Source organism: Eulemur rufifrons, chromosome 7 (assembly GCF_041146395.1).
Source record: "Eulemur rufifrons isolate Redbay chromosome 7, OSU_ERuf_1, whole genome shotgun sequence".
Lineage (NCBI taxonomy): Eukaryota > Metazoa > Chordata > Mammalia > Primates > Lemuridae > Eulemur > Eulemur rufifrons.
The window spans coordinates 11,965,512-11,988,328 of NC_090989.1; the positions used below are offsets into that span (position 1 = coordinate 11,965,512).

The following is a 22,817-nucleotide window of genomic DNA, read 5'->3' on the forward strand; positions in this document are numbered from 1 at the left end:
GGGGAGCTAAGCAAGGATGTCTCTCATAAATGCAGTCCCCAAAGTGTGTCCCTGCAAAAATCCTTGAAGATTCCAAGGCAATAAAAGTGAAGGGTCTTTCAGTAAAGGAGACAATGTGGAATTCTGTGTGTATCCCACAAAATAAGATACATTCTTCCACTCTTGGAGTGTATTTTAGCAAAGTGGTTCCTAGCATTTGCTGAGACTGTGAGAAGTAAGGGAGCCATACTCACCCCATGGGTCTTGTGTTCACCCACTGCTTTGACTGCCTACCCTGCCTTTTTCTGGTAAAGCTCCCATATTTCTCTTTCTAGAACCAGCCTTTTGCCCTGTCAGTCCATTGTTTCCAGTGTGGCTGCTCCTAGTCATTGGCTCCAGGGCTGAGCATATTGCTCAGGAAGACCAGTGCATTTTTGCCTGGTACTATTTAAAAAGAGACATTTTTCTCTAAAGGTTGCTCAGCTGGTAGAAGGAAAACCTGGAACTACTAGTGACCATCTTTTCCCCAGAAGGTGTGAGCTTGTCTGAGAATAAAGCCCAACACGGGAGAACTGAAAAATAGAGAGACATTCCTGACCTCTTTTTTGAGTAGCTGGATCAAGCCATGCCTGAAATCCTTCTGTGACATTTCAAATAAGTGAGCCAATTTTTTCTTCACTCAAACCAGCCTGAATTGGATTTCTATAACTAGCAGTCAAAAGAATTTTAGTACATGGACATTTGGTAAACTATGTTTTTTTATTCATTCAATAAAATTTGTTGAGTCCTTGCTATGTGCTAGGCACTGTGCTGAAAACTGATCACATAAAGGCAGAGAAGAGTTGCTTCCAGGGCAGCTTCCCAGTAGAAGAGACACTTGAACTAATAGTCATGGTATAGTGTGATACTCACCATAATGACAATTTGTATGGGGTACTAAGTCTACACCTAACTATGCCCAGGGGTGGAAGATGTCATGATAGGCTTCCTGGAGGAGGTAATGTCTGAGTAGGGGAATATTTTTTTAAGTAGGAAAATTCCTCTATAATTAACATAGTGTAGCAAGAATTTGAAAAATCCGTAAGTTGGACAGAGAAGATTGACGACAATGGTCGTGGCGAGGTTGGCAGTGGGAAGAGGCACCAATGGGTCCCGTTGGGCTGGAACCCTCTGACCCACCCTGGCCTGACTCACCATTTTCTCAGTACCCCAACTTTTTGTGTGCTTCATCATTGAGACTTGCGCCCTATACTGCACTTCACCTCCACAATCACAGCTGATCATCCCACTTCACTCCCACCATGGGCAAAGCCACCGCAAAAGGCAGAGGCGATGTAATATATTTGCCCCCATTCTGCTTGTGACATGCTGGAACCTGCCCCCAAATGAATAAATAAATAGTGAAACTAGGGTGTTCACAATCTATGTTCAACAAACCCAAAAGAAAGAAATTCATGGTAGACTGAAGGAGAAAAATACCCAACTGGCGCCTTTGTGGCACACCCATGAATCCCACTGTGGTCCTCGCGGATATCTGCCCCATCCAGGCACTCCCCGTGAGCCTTTCTGCATTAGGCCTCCTTGTTCTGGCCTTTGGGGCCCTGATGTCTGGGAGGCAGGGCCCATCCTGAGGTGCAGCCAGGGCCTTATCTATTGGCAAGTTAATCACAAATCCTTTTTGGGACTTCCAGTCCCACAGGTTCCAACAAACCAATATCCTGTTCTTTTCCTACCCCTTTTCCTCTTCCATACATGCCTCTTTCAGGTGCAGATTCCAAATAGTTTCAGCACCTGAAAGAACGAGGCAGACACTTTTTCTCACCAGGTTCTGGGCTGATGCATAAATGCTCTTCCCTCCCTTTCCCTTTAAGCCTGGGGTCAGAGTGGACCAATGGTATTGACAGTATTCCTAGTTCTGAGTTGGCAGGGTTACTGGGACATGAAGTCCCAGAAAACTCTGGTGGAATCTGGGACAACTGATTGTCTAAAATTATCTTGTAATTAATAAATTATTCACTGTTCTCTGTTAAGTGCGTGGTCACCACCACATTCTAACACTATTTAAAACAGTTAAGCCTCTTGTTCAGGGAGAATTCTGGCTCTCCAAGTTTCTCAAAGCTCTTTCCTTTATTACAAAATCTATCTATTAATAAATCCTTTAAGAAAATCCTGTGCCAATTTCAAAATAAACACAGAGCACCAGAAACAGCCTTAGCCAGTCTCCCAAAAAGAATTGAATCTATCTCTCTGTGTTCTATGTGCAGTTGAGCCCTTCTCGGTTCAGCCTTATTTGTCTTCCTCCTTTGAGTATCAACCCCTGGAGGACAGGATCCAGGGCTTTTTAAATTTTTTAATTTTCTTTTCTTTTTTTTTTTTTGAGAAGGGATCTCACTCAGTCATCCTGGCTAGAGTGCAGTGGTGTCATCATAACTCACTGCAGCCCAAAACTCCTGAGCTCAAGCAATCCTCCTGCCTCAGCCTCCCAAAGAGCTGGGACTACACGTGCACACCACCATGCCTGGCTAATTTTCCCTATTTTTAGTAGATACAAGGTCTCGCTTTTGCTCAGGCTGGTCTTGAACTCCTGAGTTCAAGCATTCCTTCCCCCTCTGCCTCCCAGAGTGCTAGGATGACAGGAGAGCTTATTTTTATCCTCCCTGCACTCCAGACAGGCTTGTGTTTCCTGCCTGTCTACACGATCCCTGGCATTTTTAGCTTTGGCTCCCTTGGATTTTTTATTGCCTTGTTTTGCCATCTTGTGGCTCATCTTGCACCGTAAGTGTTGCATGTCTGCCTGGCCTCTTTCCTGCTGTCAGCACACTCTTTGAACATGTCTTGAACTCCTCGGACTGACCCTCCGCTCTGGGGCTCCGGTGCCCTTCCTGGCGTGGTCCTGCCAACAGCTCTGGGCCCTCCTAGCCAGAGGTCTCATTCCAAGTATCTGGCCATACCCGTGGAGTTCAGTAAATAGAGGTGAACTGAATTGTATTGTTTGGTGTCTCTCTTAATTATCGGGGAATTCAGGGGAAATTCGATTATTTTTGCAAAACTGAAATCTTGTACCCTCTTCCACAATGATGATCTTATTCCAGTCATACCCTAAAGGAGGACTATGTATCTATTACACACCAGGCACTGTAGGGCACTTCCCCTAATCTGGACGTTGGCGTTGCTCTTTAAATTATGCGTGCATCCCTACTTGATCCAGATCCTTTAGCAGTGCTTGTATATGGTTTTGCTTTGGAACCCTATGATAAATTGCTTGATAAAATCAATTCGTATAATTTGTTCTGGCATAGAAGTAGATGAACCAAGATAATTGTGTTTAATTGGTGGATGACTAGTCTTTTCATCGTCTGTTAACACAGTTACATAGTACATTTGTAGGAGGCCAGAAAAAGGACCCATAAGTAGATTAATATACTTGGGGGCTGAAGACACATTAACTAAATGCTTCGTTGGTATTCATGCTATGTTGTTTAACAGGTAGTGCTTGGGTAGCTGAATCTAACAAGGAACTGTTTGTCTCCTGAATTCCAGGAAGTCAGACACTGAGGGGGAGGAGGGCATGTGCATGTTTAGGGGCTTTACAGGTACTAATGACTAGTAACTGGATGTTTGGAGGATGTGCTCGCTCAAATAACTCCAAATCCCTGCCTGTATGCGGTAGGTCTCCCCTCTGGCATCTGCTCTGGCTCTCTCGTGGGCACATTGGTTTCACTGTCAGCAGACATCGCTGGGAGTTTTATGCCTCGGATGACCAGAGTTTGGAGGTTTGGCTGCCATCTCTGGTGAGGCTCTGAGAAAAGAGCTTTCCCCGTGCTTGAGCTTCGAGCCTTGCCTGTCTTTATTAGAACTGCAAGAGAGGGAGGCTTATCGTTGGTTACTTAGGGGGCTCCTTTTCCATTAGCTGTGTCTTTCTAATGAGAGGTTGTGATAACAGAGTTGCATATTTTCTTGCAGGTGAGTTCCAGCGAATTGGCTCAGGAAGGGGAGACACAAACACGCTGGCCCTCACTGGGCAAGAATGGCACCACCTCCCGGGCACTGCCTCCTTCTGCTCTGCGCCCTGGGCACCTTTGCACTCAACCGCTTCACGAGAGGTCAGAAGAATAGCACGCTCATCTTCACAAGGGAGAACACCATTCGGAACTGCAGCTGCTCTGCTGACGTCCGGGACTGCGACTACAGTCTGGCCAACCTGATGTGCAGCTGCAAAACCGTCCTGCCCTTCGCCGTCGAGCAAACCAGCTACAACGGCCACCTGACCATCTGGTTCACAGACACGTCTGCGCTGGGCCGCCTGTTGAACTTCACGCTGGTGCAGGACCTGAAGCTTTCCCTGTGCAGTACCAACACTCTCCCCACTGAATACCTGGCTATTTGTGGTCTGAAGAGGCTTCGCATCAACACGGAGGCCAAGCATCCCTTCCCAGAGCAGAGCTTACTCGTCCACAGTGGTGCAGACGGCGACTCCAAAGAGAAGCCCAGGTTGTTGCACAAAGGCTGGCAAACATGTATGTACATCTCATTCTTAGATACGGCTCTTTTCAACAGGGACTCATCCTTAAGATCGTATAGCATTGAAAACGTGGCCAGCATTGCCAACAACTTTCCTGACTTTTCTTACTTTAAAACCTTCCCAATGCCAAGCAACAAACACTATGTTGTTACATTTATTTACTAACATTGTAACTGTGTCCAGCTTTGACACAGCTGGACGCAGTGGCTTTGACAAACCACTGATAATTTGAACAAGGAATCTGGAAATAAGGCCATGAGATAGGTATCCCTGCATAGCTACGCCTTTCTCCCTGGCCCCCATTCCCAGCAGAGCCACACGTACAAATAACCAAACTCACCTCTCTCCGCTCTGCTCTGTGCTCAACTGGGTGAACTCTTTTGAAAAATAAAATAAAAAGAAACCAAAAAACCCAACTCGATTCCGTCCAGAGATATGTCTTGGGAGCCAGCTAGAGGCTGTCTCTGTAACTGGAAGTCTGCAGAGAAATGTCACAGCAGAAGTGGAGAAAGCAATGCACCCAAGGACTGCTTAGTGGAGCTCAACATAACCCCCCAAGAAAGGTATCTTCTTTCAGAATACTGCCTTAAATTTTTCTGCTTCATTTTGTGACATTGCTTGGAATTCCCCTAAGTAGAGAATAATAGATTTCAGAGGTTTTGAGACTGCGAATTTTACAAAATGATTAGATTCTCTTGAACTGATATTTTCCAAATACCTTGCTAAGAACAGATGCATTGAGAAATGGGAGTTTTGAGACTGTGTGTGTTGTAGGGGAGGGAAAACAGGTATGGGTAGGGTAGGAGCTTAGGACTAAATGAGGACACCAAGGTTCTGAAGAAGGGGATGCAGAAATAAAAAGTACCACTCGAGAGGCCAAGATGGCAGGATTGCTTGAGGCCATGTATTCAAGACCCCCACCCTAGCCAACATAGTGAGACCCTGTCTTTACAAAAAAAATTAAAAATTAGCTGGGGAAGATGGCATGCATCTATAGTCCCAGCTACTCAGGAGGCTGAGGCAGGAGGATCGCTTGAGCCCAGGAATTGGAGGCTGCAGTGAGCCATTTTTTTTTTTTTTTTTTTTTTTGAGACAGTCTCACTTTGTTGCCCAGGCTAGAGTGAGTGCCGTGGCATCAGCCTAGCTCACAGCAACCTCAAACTCCTGAGCTCAAGAGATCCTCCTGTCTCAGCCTCCCGAGTAGTTGGGACTACAGGCATGCACCACCATGCCCGGCTAATTTTTTCTATATATATTTTTAGCTGTCCATATAATTTCTTTCTATTTTTTTTAGTAGAGATGGGGTCTCGCTCTTGCTCAGGCTGGTCTTGAACTCCTGAGCTCAAACGATCCGCCCACCTCGGCCTCCCAGAGTGCTAGGATTACAGGCGTGAGCCACCGCGCCCGGCCTGCAGTGAGCTTTGATCGCACCACTGCAGCCCAGCCTGGGTAACAGAGAGAGACCCGTCACAAAAAAAAAAAAAAAGGAAGAAAGAAAAACAAAACAAAAAAAAATGAAAATTGGAGGACACAAAAAACATTTACATGTAGCTCAAAATTTTGCTTAGAGCCAGGCCTAACCCCAGAGAAAGTTTTTCTGCTCTAGCCCTTCGTTTTCGTTTTCTTCTCTTTCTTTGAGACTTCTACCTTTGACCCCTCTACCACTTCCCCTGTTTCTTCTCTCATTTTCCTCTTCCCTCTCTTCTTCTTTCTCCTCTTGCTCCAGAAATCAGAACTTAGATGAATACCATTAGAACTGTGTTTAACTACATTAGAGGCTAGCCTGGGAATCTAATAACCACTTATAACATTATTCCCATGGGTAAAAATGCTCAGATTACAAGTAGATAATTAAAAGAACTTTTAGGGCTCACTCCATTTGGAAGTTTAAGACTAGAAAGTTAAGACACTTTACACAACATGATTAACCCAGAATGGTTTTATGTGTATCGATAAAAGGAACCAAATCAACATATTTTTTAAAAATCAAATCATTTTATTTTCTTTGTATAATCATTGTACAAAGAAAATTTTTCCTTAAAGTGGAGTATAAAGACGAATTCATGGCAATTGTGGTGCAAATGTCTGAAGTTAGAGTGCAGTGAGGTTGAAACATTACTGCATTCATGATACCATAATGATAAGAAACAGTTTGATTATGAAATAACAGGATGTCCTGGAGTTAATGACTTCAGATCACATTCATCACATTTTTTTCTCTTACCCTTAACGTAAGGTAACTGAAATAACCTGAAATTTTCTACATTTGCTTAATTGGTGGGGGATTTGGCCATTCAGGCTAATTAGCATGAGTCCATAATGTCAGTGTTTAAATTAGGCCAAAGGGAAGACCAAAGTATGAATTTTAATAGAAAACTGTAATGACCTCATTACTGCATTGTACTTCAGAGGTAGCATTAAAGTGATAGAAAAAGATAAAGAAGGTGAAAAAAGGAGGAGAAAGGAAGGCAAGAAAGATGTAAGTGAAAAGATTAGTAATATATTTATTGTCATTAGTTGCTGAAATGTCATACATTGAATTTTACCATTAAAAATAAAATTAATTTTTATTAATAAAGTATAAAATTAAATGATGTTAGAAATTATGTGCAGCCTATAAATGTCTTTCTTTGGGTAGCTTTTAACAGTTTCAAAGCCCTTTCACATATGTTTTTTGCAGAGACGGGGTCTCACCATGTTGCCCAGGCTGCTCTTGAACTCCTGGCCTCAAATGATCCTCCCACCTCGGCCTCCCGAAGTGCTGGGATCATAGGCATGAGCCACCATCCTCAACCTTAAGTGATTCCTCTGAAAAATAATTGTAGGTCAGTGGGACTTGAACCAATAGAAAAAGGAAAGCTAATTTAGTAATAAATCCAGCCTGAGGTTTCCAGATTTCTGGACTGAAAATGTGGTTCAGGGTTGTGCTTTTATGGGATAAATAAAGGGCAGAGAAAATCCACAGCACAGACATGGGGGTAGATGGCATTTCACACTCAGGTGCAGGGTTGGGGAAGCACAGAGAGGGGTGGGATGGTGGCAAAGTGAGGGCACACACTCCACCTGAAGGTCCACGGACGGTGGCTCGGCTCCCGCTGAGTGTTGCCGCAGAAGAATACAGTGGGGCCAGGTCTGACCCTTCAAGAGAATTAGGGATTCCAGGTTTTTATGTGAAATCTAGTAATTTATAAAAGTTGGCCTGCCATTAAGCTTTTTTCTTTGTTTGTTTCAAATAACATCCTGTGGGTTAAAACAAACTATGCCAGTGGTACTAATCTGGCCTGGGCTAGCAGTTTGTCACCTCTGGCCAGTGGTGTGCTGATAAAAGATTAACCCCTAACTCTCCAAAAAAAAGTGTGCAGATAAATATGTACATGGTTTATTATAAATTTTACTTATGTGAAGGATGTGTAGCCTACAATTTGCAAATGATAATAAAACATATGTTAGTCTTTATTATAGTTAATTCTCAAAGAACGCTTTAGTTGATTTTTGCCAAACTCTTGGATTCAAAGCCAACCCAGGATTGCAGCTAATGAGCAAATACAGCTTCGGGATGAATGCTGATTGATGAATGCTCATTTGTGTTAGGAGTAAGAGGAAAGTTAAACAACAGAGATACATGTGAGAATGTCACTTGTTAGTCAATGACACAAGCAAATTCTTTGCTAAATTAAATAATAGTTTTCAAACATGGGAGAAATATTTCCTCAATTTGGGGAACTATTCATAATGTAAGGACTATGGACATAACATACTTTTAAGTTTAATCTGCACTGTTAACATTTTGTCCGTCACACTCAAGAAAATCATAACTCAAACTGATTTGTAGTGTTTTCCAATTTCAGTGGTGTAAATACTTCCACCATAACCAATTTCATGCTACCAAGAGAGCACAGAGTTGAGAAAACGTACACAAAGCCCAGCACTACATAGCATTTCCACCCTGTAGATACAATAGGCACAAATAATCTCAAGGGCATGGATAACAGTAAAATGTAGTCAAATAATTAGGAAGTTGTGAATATTTATTATTTTTGGTTTTGATATAACTTATTTAATTGTAAGTTTATATAATTTAATTTTTAATAATGACCATACTTAACAACCAGCCTGCAAAATTCCTGAAAATTTACCGATCCGCTCCCATGAGCTGGGACAGGTCCATACCAACACCCCCACTGACTCTGGGAGAAAGAAACGCTGAAGGAACTGAGAGAAGACCGTGAGTTTAGAGTGTGGAGGATCGCTTGCAGGATTGAAATGCCCAATTTCCTCACTTGCCAGAACTAGAAGTGGGAACTTTAGGAGTTTGCACCCACCTTCCATGCAGTAGCCCGCTCGTCGATAAGAGTTAGGATCCTGAGAGCCCCTTAGGTGGGAGATGGTGGGGTTGGGGAATTTAAGGCCTTATGAAAAAAATGAGTTAGGCATTAAAACTTGTGAATGAACCTATGAAAGCCCCCCAAAAGGAAGGAAGGAACAAAGGAATGAAGAAAAGATATGAGTAATATTTTATACTCATTAAATTAGTAAAAATGGGAAGGAGACCATGCACTTCCATTTCCCAAATTTGCTCACTAATAATTTGAGGCCCTCCCTTTCTTCAGAATTTACAGAACACTTGTAAATCTGATGTGATTTGTTATAGGAATAATGACATGCAGAAGCCTTTTTGTTTTATGCGTTTTAAATTTAACAGAGTCCCAAATCATAATGATGCATACAGTCCTGTTTATCCAGTCTAGACCCTAGAAAATCAATGAGAGAGAGCTGGCTTTGCAGAGAGTACAGGTCTCATCAAGCCAGTCATAAGCCAGTTTAAATAGTACAGGCACCATACATAGATAAATAAATAAAGCAAGAAGGATGGCTCAAAGATCCTAAATTTTAAAAAATTAGTACATGCTAAGAATAAAATCACAAAGCCATAGGAAAAGGAAAAGTAATTCAATGAATGGTCGGTCTTAGAAGAAAAGAAAGACTAGAAGGATACGCACTAAAGTATTAATAGTATTGTATGTAGGTGATGGTATTAGAAGCAATTTTTATCTTATTCTTCCTGAGTATCTAGCTTTTCCAAATTTTTTTTGTGTAAACACATAATCACTTTTGTGATAGAGGCAATCCAAGAAGAGCATTTTTTACATAGATAAACAAATGATACTGGAATCAGTGCTTACTACTTAAAGTCACATTCTCACATCACAATGTTAAATTAGATAGTATTAAAATGAAACTATCCAACAATTAAAAATATGAGAAACAAAGAGACTAACAATCTAATAGAAAAATAGGGAAATAATCATGTAGTTCACATGAGATGGAAACAAATGGCCAATACTTGAACAAAAAAAATTACCTCCACTAAGGGAAATGCACTGGGAAACTGTCATTTCATCCATCAGGTTGGCAAAAAATAAAGTTATTTGATACTGAGTTTTGTCATGCCTGTAGGCAAACAGAAATTCTCACATAATGTTGGTGGGAGAATAAACTGGCACAGACACTTTGAAGTACAATTTAGGAATGTGTCTTAAAATGTTCACAAGCTAGAACCCAACAATTCTATTTTTCTATATCTGTCTACCATAGAGAAGCATCCCTCACAGATACACATAGGTCCATTAGCAAAAATGCATTTAGCCATTCACTTATTTATAATAAGCACACCTTTCTATATGCATACTATACTTGAATTTAAAAATTTTTAAAAGAAAAGAATGAATACTGTGATGAACACTCATGTAATTATCCTCTGGAATTGACAAATATGAACATGTTGTCACATTTATTTTAAGATTTTTTTTTTAATGAGAGAAATAAAAGGCCAGGTGCGGTGGCTCACGCCTGTAATCCTAGCACTCTGGGAGGCCGAGGTGGGCGGATCGCTCGAGGTCAGGAGTTCGAGACCAGCCTGAGCAAGAGCGAGACCCCGTCTCTACTAAAAATAGAAAGAAATTATCTGGCCAACTAAAAAATGTATATATAGAAAAAATTAGCCTAGCATGGTGGCACATGCCTGTAGTCCCAGCTACTCGGGAGGCTGAGGCAGTAGGATCACTTGAGCCCAGGAGTTTGAGGTTGCTGTGAGCTAGGCTGACGCCACGGCACTCCCGGGCAACAGAGTGAGACTCTGCCTCAAAAAAAAAAAAAAAAAAAAAAGGAAAGAAATAAAACACTATTAGTTTAAAAAACTGCAAAGAAATTATGAATTTTATTTAGAAGCCTTATTGTTGGTAATAGTATTGGCACAACAATTCTGAAACTATTTTGTGTATATGGTGGGACTGTGCAAAAGAGTAAATATGGGGAAGTTTTTTGGAAGTCAGGGTTGTTAGGGTGGGAAATAAGAACTGAGGGATGGAGAAAAAGAAGCCTGGGGTGTTGGAATAGAATTAAAAGTGTTAGTACAAACTCATGATTTTTAAGGCATATATTTGTTGGCTGGGCATTGTGGCTTATACCTGTAATCCTAGCACTTTGAAAGGCTGAGGCAGGAGGATCCCTTGGGACCAGGAGTTTGAGACCAGTCTGAGCAACATAGTGAGATCCCAGTCTCTACAAAAAATATAAAAATTAGGCGGGCATGGTGGTGCACACCTGCAGTCCCAGCTACTGGGGAGGCTGAGACAGGAGGATCACTTGAGCCCAGGAGTTTGAGGTTGTAGTGAGCTATGATGACACCACTGCACTCTACCTGTGGTGACAGAGTAAGACTCTATCTCAAAAACAAGCAAAAAAGACATATATTTCTTAGCTTTATTCTCTCAAAAGGCCTAGAAGCAATGACTTTCCTGTGGCAAAGAGTGCACCCAACACCTAAATTTTGGTTTCTCAATGCCATTCCCCATTACAACAAACATACAAAAATAGGGCCTTGAAGAAATGACTGATTCGAGGAGGCTAGAGGAGCAAAAATACAAGGTGAGTGTGGAACATCTTATTGTGACAGAAAGTAAGAAAAGCTGAAAAAGTTGATGGGGACACAGCAATAGGATACAGGAGCCATTTTAAAGGATTCCCTTGGCCAAATTAGGGACAATCTGTACATAAAATGGATCAATTACCGAAATGGATTATAGAGTATTGATTTGAAAAAGATTCTATGAGTCTGTACTGATACTGAGAAAGAAAATAAAGAAATAAAAAGGTAGGAAGGGGGAAAAGAAAGTTCTGTTTCACAGAAGAATGGCAACTAATAAACGTAGAAGAAACAATTTAGAGATACCAAATCACCATTTTGCAAGCACAGTGGTAATAATGAATTCTGAAAAGAATCATTAATGGATGTTAAATGATTAAATGAAATGTAAAGGAATATTCACACAGTCCAAAAGTATCATTGTTCCACAGATTACTTTTTAATTACAAATGGAGAAAGGCCCATAGCTTGGGGATTAAACTTATCGTGGGACAAATTGGCATCATGTGCTACCTGATGTGATGTACTGAGAAGGACGTATTAGTTATGTAGCATTTTTGCCAAAAAATGCTAAACTTCATCTCATCCAAATCCAAATTGAGGGACATTCCAGAAAAAAAAAAAAAAAACTGATCTGGGCTCTTCAAAAATGTCAATGTCATGAAACTTAAAAGGCAAAAAAAAAAAAAGATGGGCAGTTCTAGAATAAAGGAGACTAAGGAGCTATAGTAGCTATGACAACTAAATGCCATGCACAATCTTTACTGGATCCTGGATTGGGGAAAAAACAACAGCTATAAAAGACGTCAGTGGAACAATTGGGTGAAATTTGAATATGAACTGAATAGTAGAGAACAGTGGTGTGTTAAATGTTAAATTTCTTGAATGTGATACTTATATTACGGTTATGTAGGGAAATGCCCTTATTCTTAGGAGGCACATACTGAAGTATTCAGGGGTGCAGTGTCAGGATGTCTGCATGTAACTTTGAAGTGACTCAGCAAAGAGAGAGAGAGAGAGAGAGAGAGAGAGAAAGCAAATGCAGCAAAGTATTAACAGTGATGAATCTCAGTGAATGGTATTTGGATGTTCCTTGTACTACTCTTGCTTGTTTTTATACATTTGAATTTTTCCCAAATAAAAAGTTGAGAAAATGAACGAAGTATATTTTTATGCACTTACAAGGCAAGAGCTCCAAATCCCAAGCTGAAAGGAAAAAGCAAGTTATAAAATGACACATACAATATGATACAATTTAGTTTAAAAATACATAGAACATTACTATAGATAGATAGATGCTGTATCCATGCAGGAAAAAGAACATCGTCTGGGTATTTTGAGCAGAGAATGATTAAACACAGGAAATCAGTTGCCAGCAAAATCTCAGGAAGGGCTAGAGGAGTGAAAATTGCAGGTGGCCACTGCACTAAGGAGTTGACGGCATGATACTCCTCACACCGGAGAGCAGGAAGGTGCTGCCACTGACATGGTAGCCACCGCGGACACCACCAGCCCTGCCTCCTGACACCCAGGAAGCTGGGAACTAGACACTGAATGTTAGCCAAGATCCTCCATTGCCACAACTTCTTCTAGAAACCCTCTGCTTCCTGCTGCTGCCCATCCTGTGTTCTCTAGCCTCTTCAGCCATTGGGTGAAATTTGAATATGAACTGAATATTAGAGAACAGTGGTGTGTTAAATCTTAAATTTCCTGAGCATGATAATTATATTACGGTTATGTAGGGGAATGCCCTTATTCTTAGGAGGCACACACTGAAGTATTCAGGGGTGCAGTGTCAGGATGTCTGCATGTAACTTTGAAGTGACTCAGCAAAGATAGAGAGAGAGAGTCTGCTGCCCAAGGCTCTTTATCCTCTGGAATAACCCAAAACTTTGTTCCTGACGGGTCTGAGCCCTTGGCAGTCCTGCCCTGGTTGGATTGCCAGAGACTTCCATTGAAATTTTCGTCTGCACATGGAAATACTAGGAACTTCCCCCACAGAATGTAAGGTTTTGAGAAGAGAGGAGGTTACATAATAATCATCTTATGGTAGAGGAAAGTAAACTTGACAAGAAAACATATTATGAATACAGGACAGACAAATTTGTTGAAATCCTTCATGTGTGTGACCTCTGTATTGCCATATGTTTAGACAGTTTAAAGCCTTCACCATTGTTTTATTGGGGTGATGGGAGAAAGAATTGATTTTTTTAAAATGATCATTCCCACATTTTTAAGCCTGACTTAAAAATCTCTCCTGCTGCTTATTAGTTTATTGGTCTGTTAAGAGCCATTAGGAACAAGATTCTGTCTCAAAAAAAAAAAAAAAAAAAAAAAAAAAAGCCATTAGGAATTTTCTTGAGTCAGTTTTTTGTGATTTGTATTTTGCTAGAAAATATATCTTCTGTAAAATTTCAGATGTATTGTCACTGGGTTGCACATAATATTCTCATATTCTCTCATAATTAATTTGGTCTCTTTCTTATTTCTAGTTGCACCTACAGTAGTGGGAGAGTGTGTGTGTGTGTGTGTGTGTGTGTGTGTGTGTTTTGTGTTGTTCGTTTATTAGGCTTAGATTTACTTCCCACATTCTTTGAATTGTTTTGCTGTGTATAATTTCTACTATTGATTATTTTTATCTTTATAATTATAAACTTACTTTAAAGCTATATGTCATGTACCCCTTTAGCTATTAACGTATACCATATTTTTATATGGAATAGCAACATTTCTATTAATTTCTAGAGAGTTTAGATAATTTATATCACATGTTATTTCCTATTTGATTCAGAGATTTAGATAACTGTTCCTTATTTCCCAAGTTATTAAGGCTTTTTCTTTGTTTTTAGTTAGGAAAGCTTGTTCAATTTTGGGGGGATTTGGTTTCTCATTTAACTTTTCCTCACTTTGGAGAATGTGGCTGTAAAATCTTTATTTTGGAGAATTTGTTCAGTTTTTAAAAATCATTGCCAGGTAAATGATTGATATTCACAAATGTTTCACAAATGAAGTAGTCTCTGTTTGGAGAGTGGAAAATTCTCTCTCTGTATTTATCTGTCTCTATCTATATACATTTGAGCTCACTGATTATATTATTAAAATCTCACATAACTTTATATATTTTTTGGCTCATTGATTTGTGTGATTCAGAGTGAGGCATATTAAAATATTCCATTATGAAGAAAAAATGCTGATAATATTTAGTGTCCATTTGAAGTTTGTACTTAGGAATTTAAAACAAAACAGGGACAGCTTGTTAATCAGGAACAGGTACAGAGAAGGTCATTGTCTGGCTCAACCATGGCCAGGGTTTTGCTGGGTGAGTACAACCAAGGAGAGTGAGAAAGAGAGTTAGTTGAACATGTTGCAAGGGAGTGGTTATGATCTTGCCCTCTGAAATCCAATGTGGATAAGAAGGGAAACAATGGCAGGAAGAAGAGCGTAGACAGTGAAAAGTGATGGGTTCATTGGACTGGAGGTGGAGAAAGCACACTGGGCCAACAGGAGTGATGCAGTTACTGGAGAAGCTCCCAGTAACCTGGAGACGATCCAAGGGTGCAATCATTATGGTAGGTGGCTGAAGTGGAGCGGTGGATGTGATTATTAAAGGTGAGATTAGAAAACTAAAAATGCAAGCAGACAGACCACTTGAATATTGAAGCCACTAAGAATGAATGAGTCAATGAATATTCCTAAAACAATTCTGGAAGGAAATGTACCAAAAGTGATAATAAGATTATAAATGACTCTTATTTTTTCTTTGTATTGTTCTATATTTTTCTAAATTTCTAAAATATGCATGCAGTACTTCTGTAATTATAAAAAGGTTACTTTCAAATTCGAAGCTGCTTCTCTCAGTAATCATACTACAATCTACATGTTTATTATACAACTTTGTTGCCCTCAAGTAAAATGAAACAATACAGAAAAAAGGAAACATTAATTTCTTCTATCTTTTATACCCAGAGGGATGTTTATAACCCAGTTGTTTTCAATAATGTATCTGCTTTAAATTTTTTTCCCAAGAGGGACCGACAATAATGTTTGAATGTTACCAATCCAACACAAGTGATCAGTGAGTTCTTTCAGAAAGGATGGATTGCTATTTTTGGTTTTTCATTGGCCACATTGTTCTTAGATGTATATACAAAGTGTCCATTGTGAGTGTAATATAAGTATCTTATCGTACTACAGTTCTGAATTACATTCTTTCACATTGTAACTCTAGAAGATGTGAAATACTTAATTGGATAAAATGATTTCAACTGCTCATTTTATGTGAAATGTTCTAAGAAAATTTTACTAAAGGAGATAACCCTGGAGCTGTTTATTGTAATCATTTTACAGGAAAATGTTCTGCTTTAATCCCAGAAATCCTTACACATTTCCTAATGATAAAGATACTGAAATGGCCATTGGCACTACTGGGGCCCAGAAGGTGACACCCCAACGTATAGCACTTTAGCACGCTGATCACTTAGGTTTTTTTATTTGGGTTTGTTTTGTTTTGTCTTTTCCTGATCAAAAAGCTCAGATTGTAATGCCGACTACTTTGAACTAAAAGAAGCAGCCTCAGAACCAAGGTCTCTCTGACATTCTCCTGCCCTCCTGTCTTTCACCCCTCTTTCTCCTCCGAAGTGCAGGGACTCTGAACTTCCCTTATGCGCCTAAGGGTAGATCCTCCAAAAAGGAACTCAGTTGTCATGAGTCTCTTTCCTGGGAATCTCAGCAACCAAGGAAGATTAACCATATCATATGAGACGAGACTGAAGGTTGATACCATGTCCAGACTTTGTCATCTATTAATCTTTCCCAAAAATTATATGCTTTTCCTTAAGTTGACTACATCCCCCCTCCCGCTCCCCTTTGAAGAAGGTATACAGCTTCTATTATAAATTTCACTGGGTTATTGGGTACTCGTTTTTCTTTCCTGTGATACCTCCATGCATATAATAAATTTGTAATTGTTTTCTCCTATTAATCTGTCTACTATTAGTTTATTTCATAAACTCAATTATCAAACCTTCAGAGGGCAGAGAGAAAGTTTCCTCTCCCCTAAAGCATATAGAAAAAAGAACTCAAGTTGAGATTTCTATGATTTCATATCTATAATTCTCAAGATGTAGTACCCTTTGCACAGATGGGTCTGAGTTAAAAAAAAAAAAAAGATGTAGTACCCTATTGATTTCTTTCATAATAATGATCACAGTGAGTAATGATTTTTTGTTTATTTACTTATTTATTATGTCTCCAGTACCTGACTAAAGTTCTAGGACAAAGAACACATTTGTCTTGTTCACTCTTACATTCCTACTGCCTAACACAATGCCTAGAACATCAAACAAGCTCAATAAATTTTGTTGAATGAAGGAACGATAAGAGATGACTAACTGGTCTAAATAGCAGGTGCAGGTCGGTGTGGTGGCTCACGCCTGTAATCCTAGCACTCTGGGAGGATTGCTTGAACTCAGGAGTTTGAAAGCAGCCTGAGCAAGAGTAAGACCCCATCTCTACTAAAAATAGAAAAATTAGCCAGGCAACATGGCACTCACCTGTAGTCCCAGCTATTCGGGCAGCCAAAGCAGGAAGATCATATGAGCTCAGGGGTTTGAGGTTGCGGTGAGCTATGATGGCACCACTGCACTAGCCAGGGGCAACAGATCGAGACTCTGTCTTAAATAAATAAATAAATAGCAGATGCATTTTAAAAATAAACTAGGATGAACAAGGTAACCTCTATTAAAACGTTATTTACTTTTGTTATGACATTCTCAGTTTGGTTAAAGAGAAATTTCACTAACTTTCTTTTGGTTGAAGAAAGTGTCATTTCAGAAAATGAATGACCATTACAGCTGAATTGCCAACATTTATGAGTTGAATGACTCTCTCCTGGGGATACTAATGTGGCCAAAAAAAAATTTTTTTTTTTTAATAATTACCTTTTTAAAAAACTCAGGATCTTTTAAACCTGGATTGAGTCAATGACAATAGTTTGATAGAAAAGATGATCCCACTGAATTAGAACCAATGGCTAAATTCTCATGGAGTTTGAGACACAGACCTTAGAAATTTTCTGACATTTTAAACTAGGACCATTCATATGCTCTGGATGGAGGTGCTTGTCTCTGTTTGAAAGTTACTTGCAATAACTTCATAGTTGGAAGAGAAAGGCCTTTCTCACTTTTACCTGTTGCTAAAGTGCCTGCCTGTGAGAATATGTGTGTGTATAATTTTTAAAAAGAAAAAAGGAAAAAAAATCCCTTTGTTGAACAAAAGTTACAGCTGAAGAGTTAAGTGGGTAAACTTTAACAGTTGTATAATGTGCACAGATAAAATTAACACTAGTATAAAATTAAAATCTTTAAGCAAACACACACACATACTACACAGTAAAACATCATCAATAACAAAAACAAAAAGGAAATTTATTATCAGGATTCCAGGGTTATCTAAGAGAACCCACAGACAAGAGTGCACTCCAGGTTCAGGAAGAGTCGAGAACAAGGATCAGGAAAGGTACTGGAATCCCACATGGTATTCCCTCTGTCTTCTGCTTTCTGGAATGTCTACTTCACTCTTCTTTCCTGCTACACTAACTATATTTCTTGGCTCCTGGGTTGACATGTAATTTATGGCTTTCCTACAGCTTTGAGTTCATTGCAGTTCTAGCCATAAGCAGGGACTCATTGTCCCAAGTGCTAAATCTTGAGAAAATCTGATTGGCCCAGTGAGTACAATGCAACTTGGTCTCCTACCTGGCTGGGCGGGGATGCTCTGATCCCTGAAGGAGGGAGTTCCCAAAGGTGGAGGGGAGGTGTCTACTACCACTTTAAGAACTAATCTATCTCGGTAATTTATAACAGATACATTGAGATCATGTTTTGGGAATAAAGGGATGTAAGCTGTGGCAAATGTTTATGTATAGCAACATAGGTTAGAACACTTATCACCAATTAAACACATAATGTCCAATACCATTTAGTCAACAAATACTGAGTGTCTATTGTGTGCCAAATGCTATTCAAGGTACTGTGAAGACAGCACTGAACAACACATAAAAGTCTCTTCCCTATTGTCTTAGTAGGTTTTGTGTTGCTATAACAGAATGCCACAGACTGGGTAATTTATAAAGAACAGAAATTTCTTACAGTTCTGGAGGCTGGGAAGTCCAAGGTTGAGGGGCTGCATCTGGTGGGGGCCTTCTTGTGCATCACCCCACAGCAGTAGGTGGAAGGGCAGGAGAGAGAGCTCCAGAGAGCATGACAGAAAGGGGGTGGGACTCATCCCTTTTATCAGAAATCCAATCCCTAGATAACTAACTCACTAATCCGGAGATAACACCATTAATCCATTCATGAGGGCAGAGCCCTCTTGACCTAATCATCTCTTAAAGGTCTCACCTCTCCACACTGTTGTTTTGGGGATTAAGTTTCCAACACATGAGCTTTGAGGGATACATTCAAACCATAGCACACCCATGAAGCTTACATTCTACTTTAAGTTAATGCAGAACTGCCTTCATCAAGGTAGGATCTAAAAACTATATTAAATAGATTTCTTCAGCTTTTTTCCAGAATAGAATTGAGATGTCCAGGTTTGTAGCTTTAGGGGAAAAAAAGATAAAATTCCTAGAACAGGATTCCTAGATGATTAGACTCCACCTGTCAATATTTTTAAAAAGATAAAATAAAAAATTGGGATAAACTTACAGCATTCATTGCTTTTTATTTGCCAAGTAAGGGCACAAAAACAAACACACACTACCATATATTATTATCATTTACAGGAGTAAAGAAATTTTCTCATTTTAACATGAAAGAAAAAGACAGACATAATCTCACAATAAAAGACCATTTTTTTTACTCTACACAAATAGACTATCCTTAATCTTCTCTTTTGGGAGCTGACCAACGAAAACTTTCACAGGTTCACAGACCCACGTTTGGTAACCAATGTTCTAGACTACAGGGACTAAAACGGAATCAGCAAACAAAACTGGTTTGCTTATTTTGTCCTAATTTGTACATTAATTAATCATGTGAAATCACAATTTAGTGGAAAAAGAACTAATCAGAATTATTGCTTGGAAAAATGACTTTTTAAAAAGAATTTGATTCAAACAAAATGGGTGATATAACAGTTCTTTGTCTTCTCAAATACTAAAGACATTCCAATATTAAATGGTGATGACCTGCTATATTAATAAACAAACTAGTCGGTTTAATACTCAAAGCACAGAAGTACTTTATCAAATAATTAGTTTCTGATAATATACTGGCTGACAGGCAATTAAAGCAGCTATTCAATTTCAGTAATTTGATTTTCACAATGTCTACAACCTCTGGTAGAAGGACCTTTGGCTTGTTTGGGCAGCAAAATAACTTTTACATGTTTAACTTTGCCCTTTAATTATCTAAATAGGTAGACTGGAGAAGTTATAAATACCTATGTTGTATCTAAATACTGCATAACAATGTTTTGGTCAACGACAAACTGCATTTAGAATGGTAGTCCCAAAAGGTTATAATGGAGCTGAAAAATTCCTGTCACTTAGTGACAATACAGCCATCGTGATGTTATAGCACAATGGATTACTCTTGTGTGTATATGTGTGTGTGTTGATGCTGGTGTAAACAAACCTACTGTGCTGTCAGTAGCATAAAAGTATAGCACATACAATTATGTACAGCACATAATACTTGATAATGATAATAAATGACTGTTACTGATTTATTTACTATACTTTTTATCATTTTCAAGTTTACTCCTGCTTAAAAAGAAAAGTTAACTGTAAGACAGTCTCAGGCAGGTCTTTCAGGAGGTGTACCAAAAGCAGGCATTTTTATCACAGGAGATGACAGCCCCCTGCATGTTACTGCCCTTGAAGACCTTCCAGTGGGACAAGATGTGGAGGTGAAAGACAGTGATACTGACGATCCTGACCCTGTGTAGGCCTGGGCTAATGTGTGTGTTTGCATCTTAGTTTTTTACAAAAAAGCTTAAAAAGTAAAAAGAAAAAAATAAGTGAAAAATTTGAAAACGGAAAAATGCTTATGGAATAAGGGTACAAAGAAAATATTTTTGTACAGCTATAAATGTGCTTATATTTTAAGCTGCGTTATAAAAGAAGTTTCAAAAATTAAAAAAATTTATAAAGTAAAAAAGTTATAGTACACTAAGGTTAATTTACTATTAAAGAGAAATATTTAAAAAATGAGTGTAGCCCAAGTGTACAGTGTGTACAGTAGTGTAATGTACAGTAATGTCCCAGGTCTTCACATCCACTCACCACTCACTCACTGACGTCACCCAGAGCAACTTCCAATCCTGCAAGCTCTATTCATTGTAAGTGCCCTCTACAGGTGTATCATTTTTTGTCTTTTATATCATATTTTGACTGTACCTCTTCTGTTTAGGTATGTTTAGAAACACAAATACTTAGCATTGTCAACAGTGTTCAGTACAGTAACATGCTGTATAGGTTTGCAGCCCAGTAGGACTGGACTACACCATGTAGCCTAGGTGTGTAGTAGGCCATACCATCTAGGTTTGTGTGAGTGCACTCTATGATGATCACGCAACGATGAAATTGTCTAACAACTCAATTCTCAGAACACGCTCCTGTCATTAAATGATGCATGACTGTATTTTGGCTCACTTAAAAATGACAAGTGCTCTTCCCTTTATTCATATCCAATCACTTTTACAGTGGGAGATTTTTTTTAAGTTTCAGGCCAACATATTAACATATTTTGCTTCTGGTCCTTACCTTTGCTACCTCTACCCTGGTCATTTTACTGCAAATCTGTCTCTTGGCTCAGGTGTCTGAAGGCTGACCTGGTGCAATTTGAATCTTTTGTGATTAGAAATGGGAGTCCAATTTCGCCAATGAAACATTCTGCTGGAATCAGAGCTTAAACCAATGCTGAACAGCCAGAATATAAGAACTGAGAGTAATGTACTCCACATTACTGAATGGAAACCAGATGTTATTATTTTTTTTTTTTTATTAACTGGAAGAAAATGCTACACAGGATGCTTTTAGCTCCAAAACTCAGTCCTGGGTGGGCTGATCTCAAATTCAATCAAACAAAATAAGAGAAAAGAGGCAAATGTGTATGAGATAGAAATTCTTGGAGGGCTTGGGATCTTCTACTTTGACTTGGAATTTAAATCTCACTGAAATTTTGACAATTTCAGTGGGCAAACAGGCATGCTAATGTTTGCTTGTAGCAGTACAAATTGCACAACTTCTATAAAGAGCAATTTAGAATCAGCAAAATCACAAATGCATATATATTGAGACCCAGCAATTCCAATTCTAGTTCATCCTACAGATGTCACAATTTTCCAAATCTTTTCATTGTAGCACTGCTTATTATAGTAAGTCTGGAAATAACCTAAATATCCATTTTATAAGGCTGGTTAAATAAATTAAGGTAAATTTCAACAATGGATCACTACTCAGCTGGGTAAAAGAAAATGTACATATGTGGACCTGTCTTTAATTTATGTTAGGCTACAAATGCACTGTTTACACATTTACTCACCATCTATGTAAAAAGGAGAATTCGTTAAAATATGTATATTTATTTGCTTTTATGTTCATAGAATATCTCTGCAGGATCATGAGAAACTGTTAACATTGCCGCTGAAGAGGTGAACTGGAAAACTTCTGATCATGGGTGGACTTTTTTTCACAAAACGGAATACCTTTTAAATTTTGAAACACGAAAATAAATTCACATATATACGTAAGCACCGGAAGGAGAAACTCCAAGTTTGGTGATGAAAACGGGAATGCACGTTGAATTCAACCTCGGAGGCAATCACTCCATAAGGTCTTGCCAGTTAAGACTGTCCCTTTCTGACGCAAGACTGAAAACTGTCACAACCATCCCGATACCAAGTCAATTTTCCTTACGTTTGTTTCTGAAATTCACTATGCTTCGCAAAGTACTTAGTCATAGACTTGCTAACAAACTTGGCATTCTTTTGAAGACATTAAAACACTTTTACTTTCTTCGTAACAGGGGGTGGGGGCAGTGCCACGGCGGGGGCATTACGCCAGGTAACATTTTATCATAACTGAAATTCAATATCTTTTAAAGAGCTCTGTAGCTATAAAGCTGTAGAAATAGGAAGCATTGCTCAGTACAGTTACTAATAATTACCATTACTAGTAATCATTAGTAATGATTTGTTACTAATCACACCTCAAGTCATAGATTTGACAGGAAAATATTCCATCGCCGGACCACACTTTCCCTCCCCAAACCCGGTTTCTCCTTCTGGCTCCTCCCTCCTCCTGCTCTATTTGCGCGGTCCGGCACTTGGAGGTATGTTTCCTCTCGAGACCGCTCACGTAAGTGCGGAAGACGCACTGCAGCA

At 39.2% G+C, this 22,817-nt stretch overlaps 1 protein-coding gene across 1 annotated transcript; it reads left to right on the forward strand.

The window, feature by feature from the left end:
• Positions 1-4,006: 4,006 nt before the first annotated feature.
• EPCIP (exosomal polycystin 1 interacting protein) lies at positions 4,007-4,666 on the forward strand. The gene has a single exon (XM_069472333.1). The coding sequence runs from the start codon at positions 4,007-4,009 to the stop codon at positions 4,664-4,666; it is 660 nt and encodes a 219-aa protein (XP_069328434.1).
• The last annotated feature ends 18,151 nt before the right edge of the window (positions 4,667-22,817 follow it).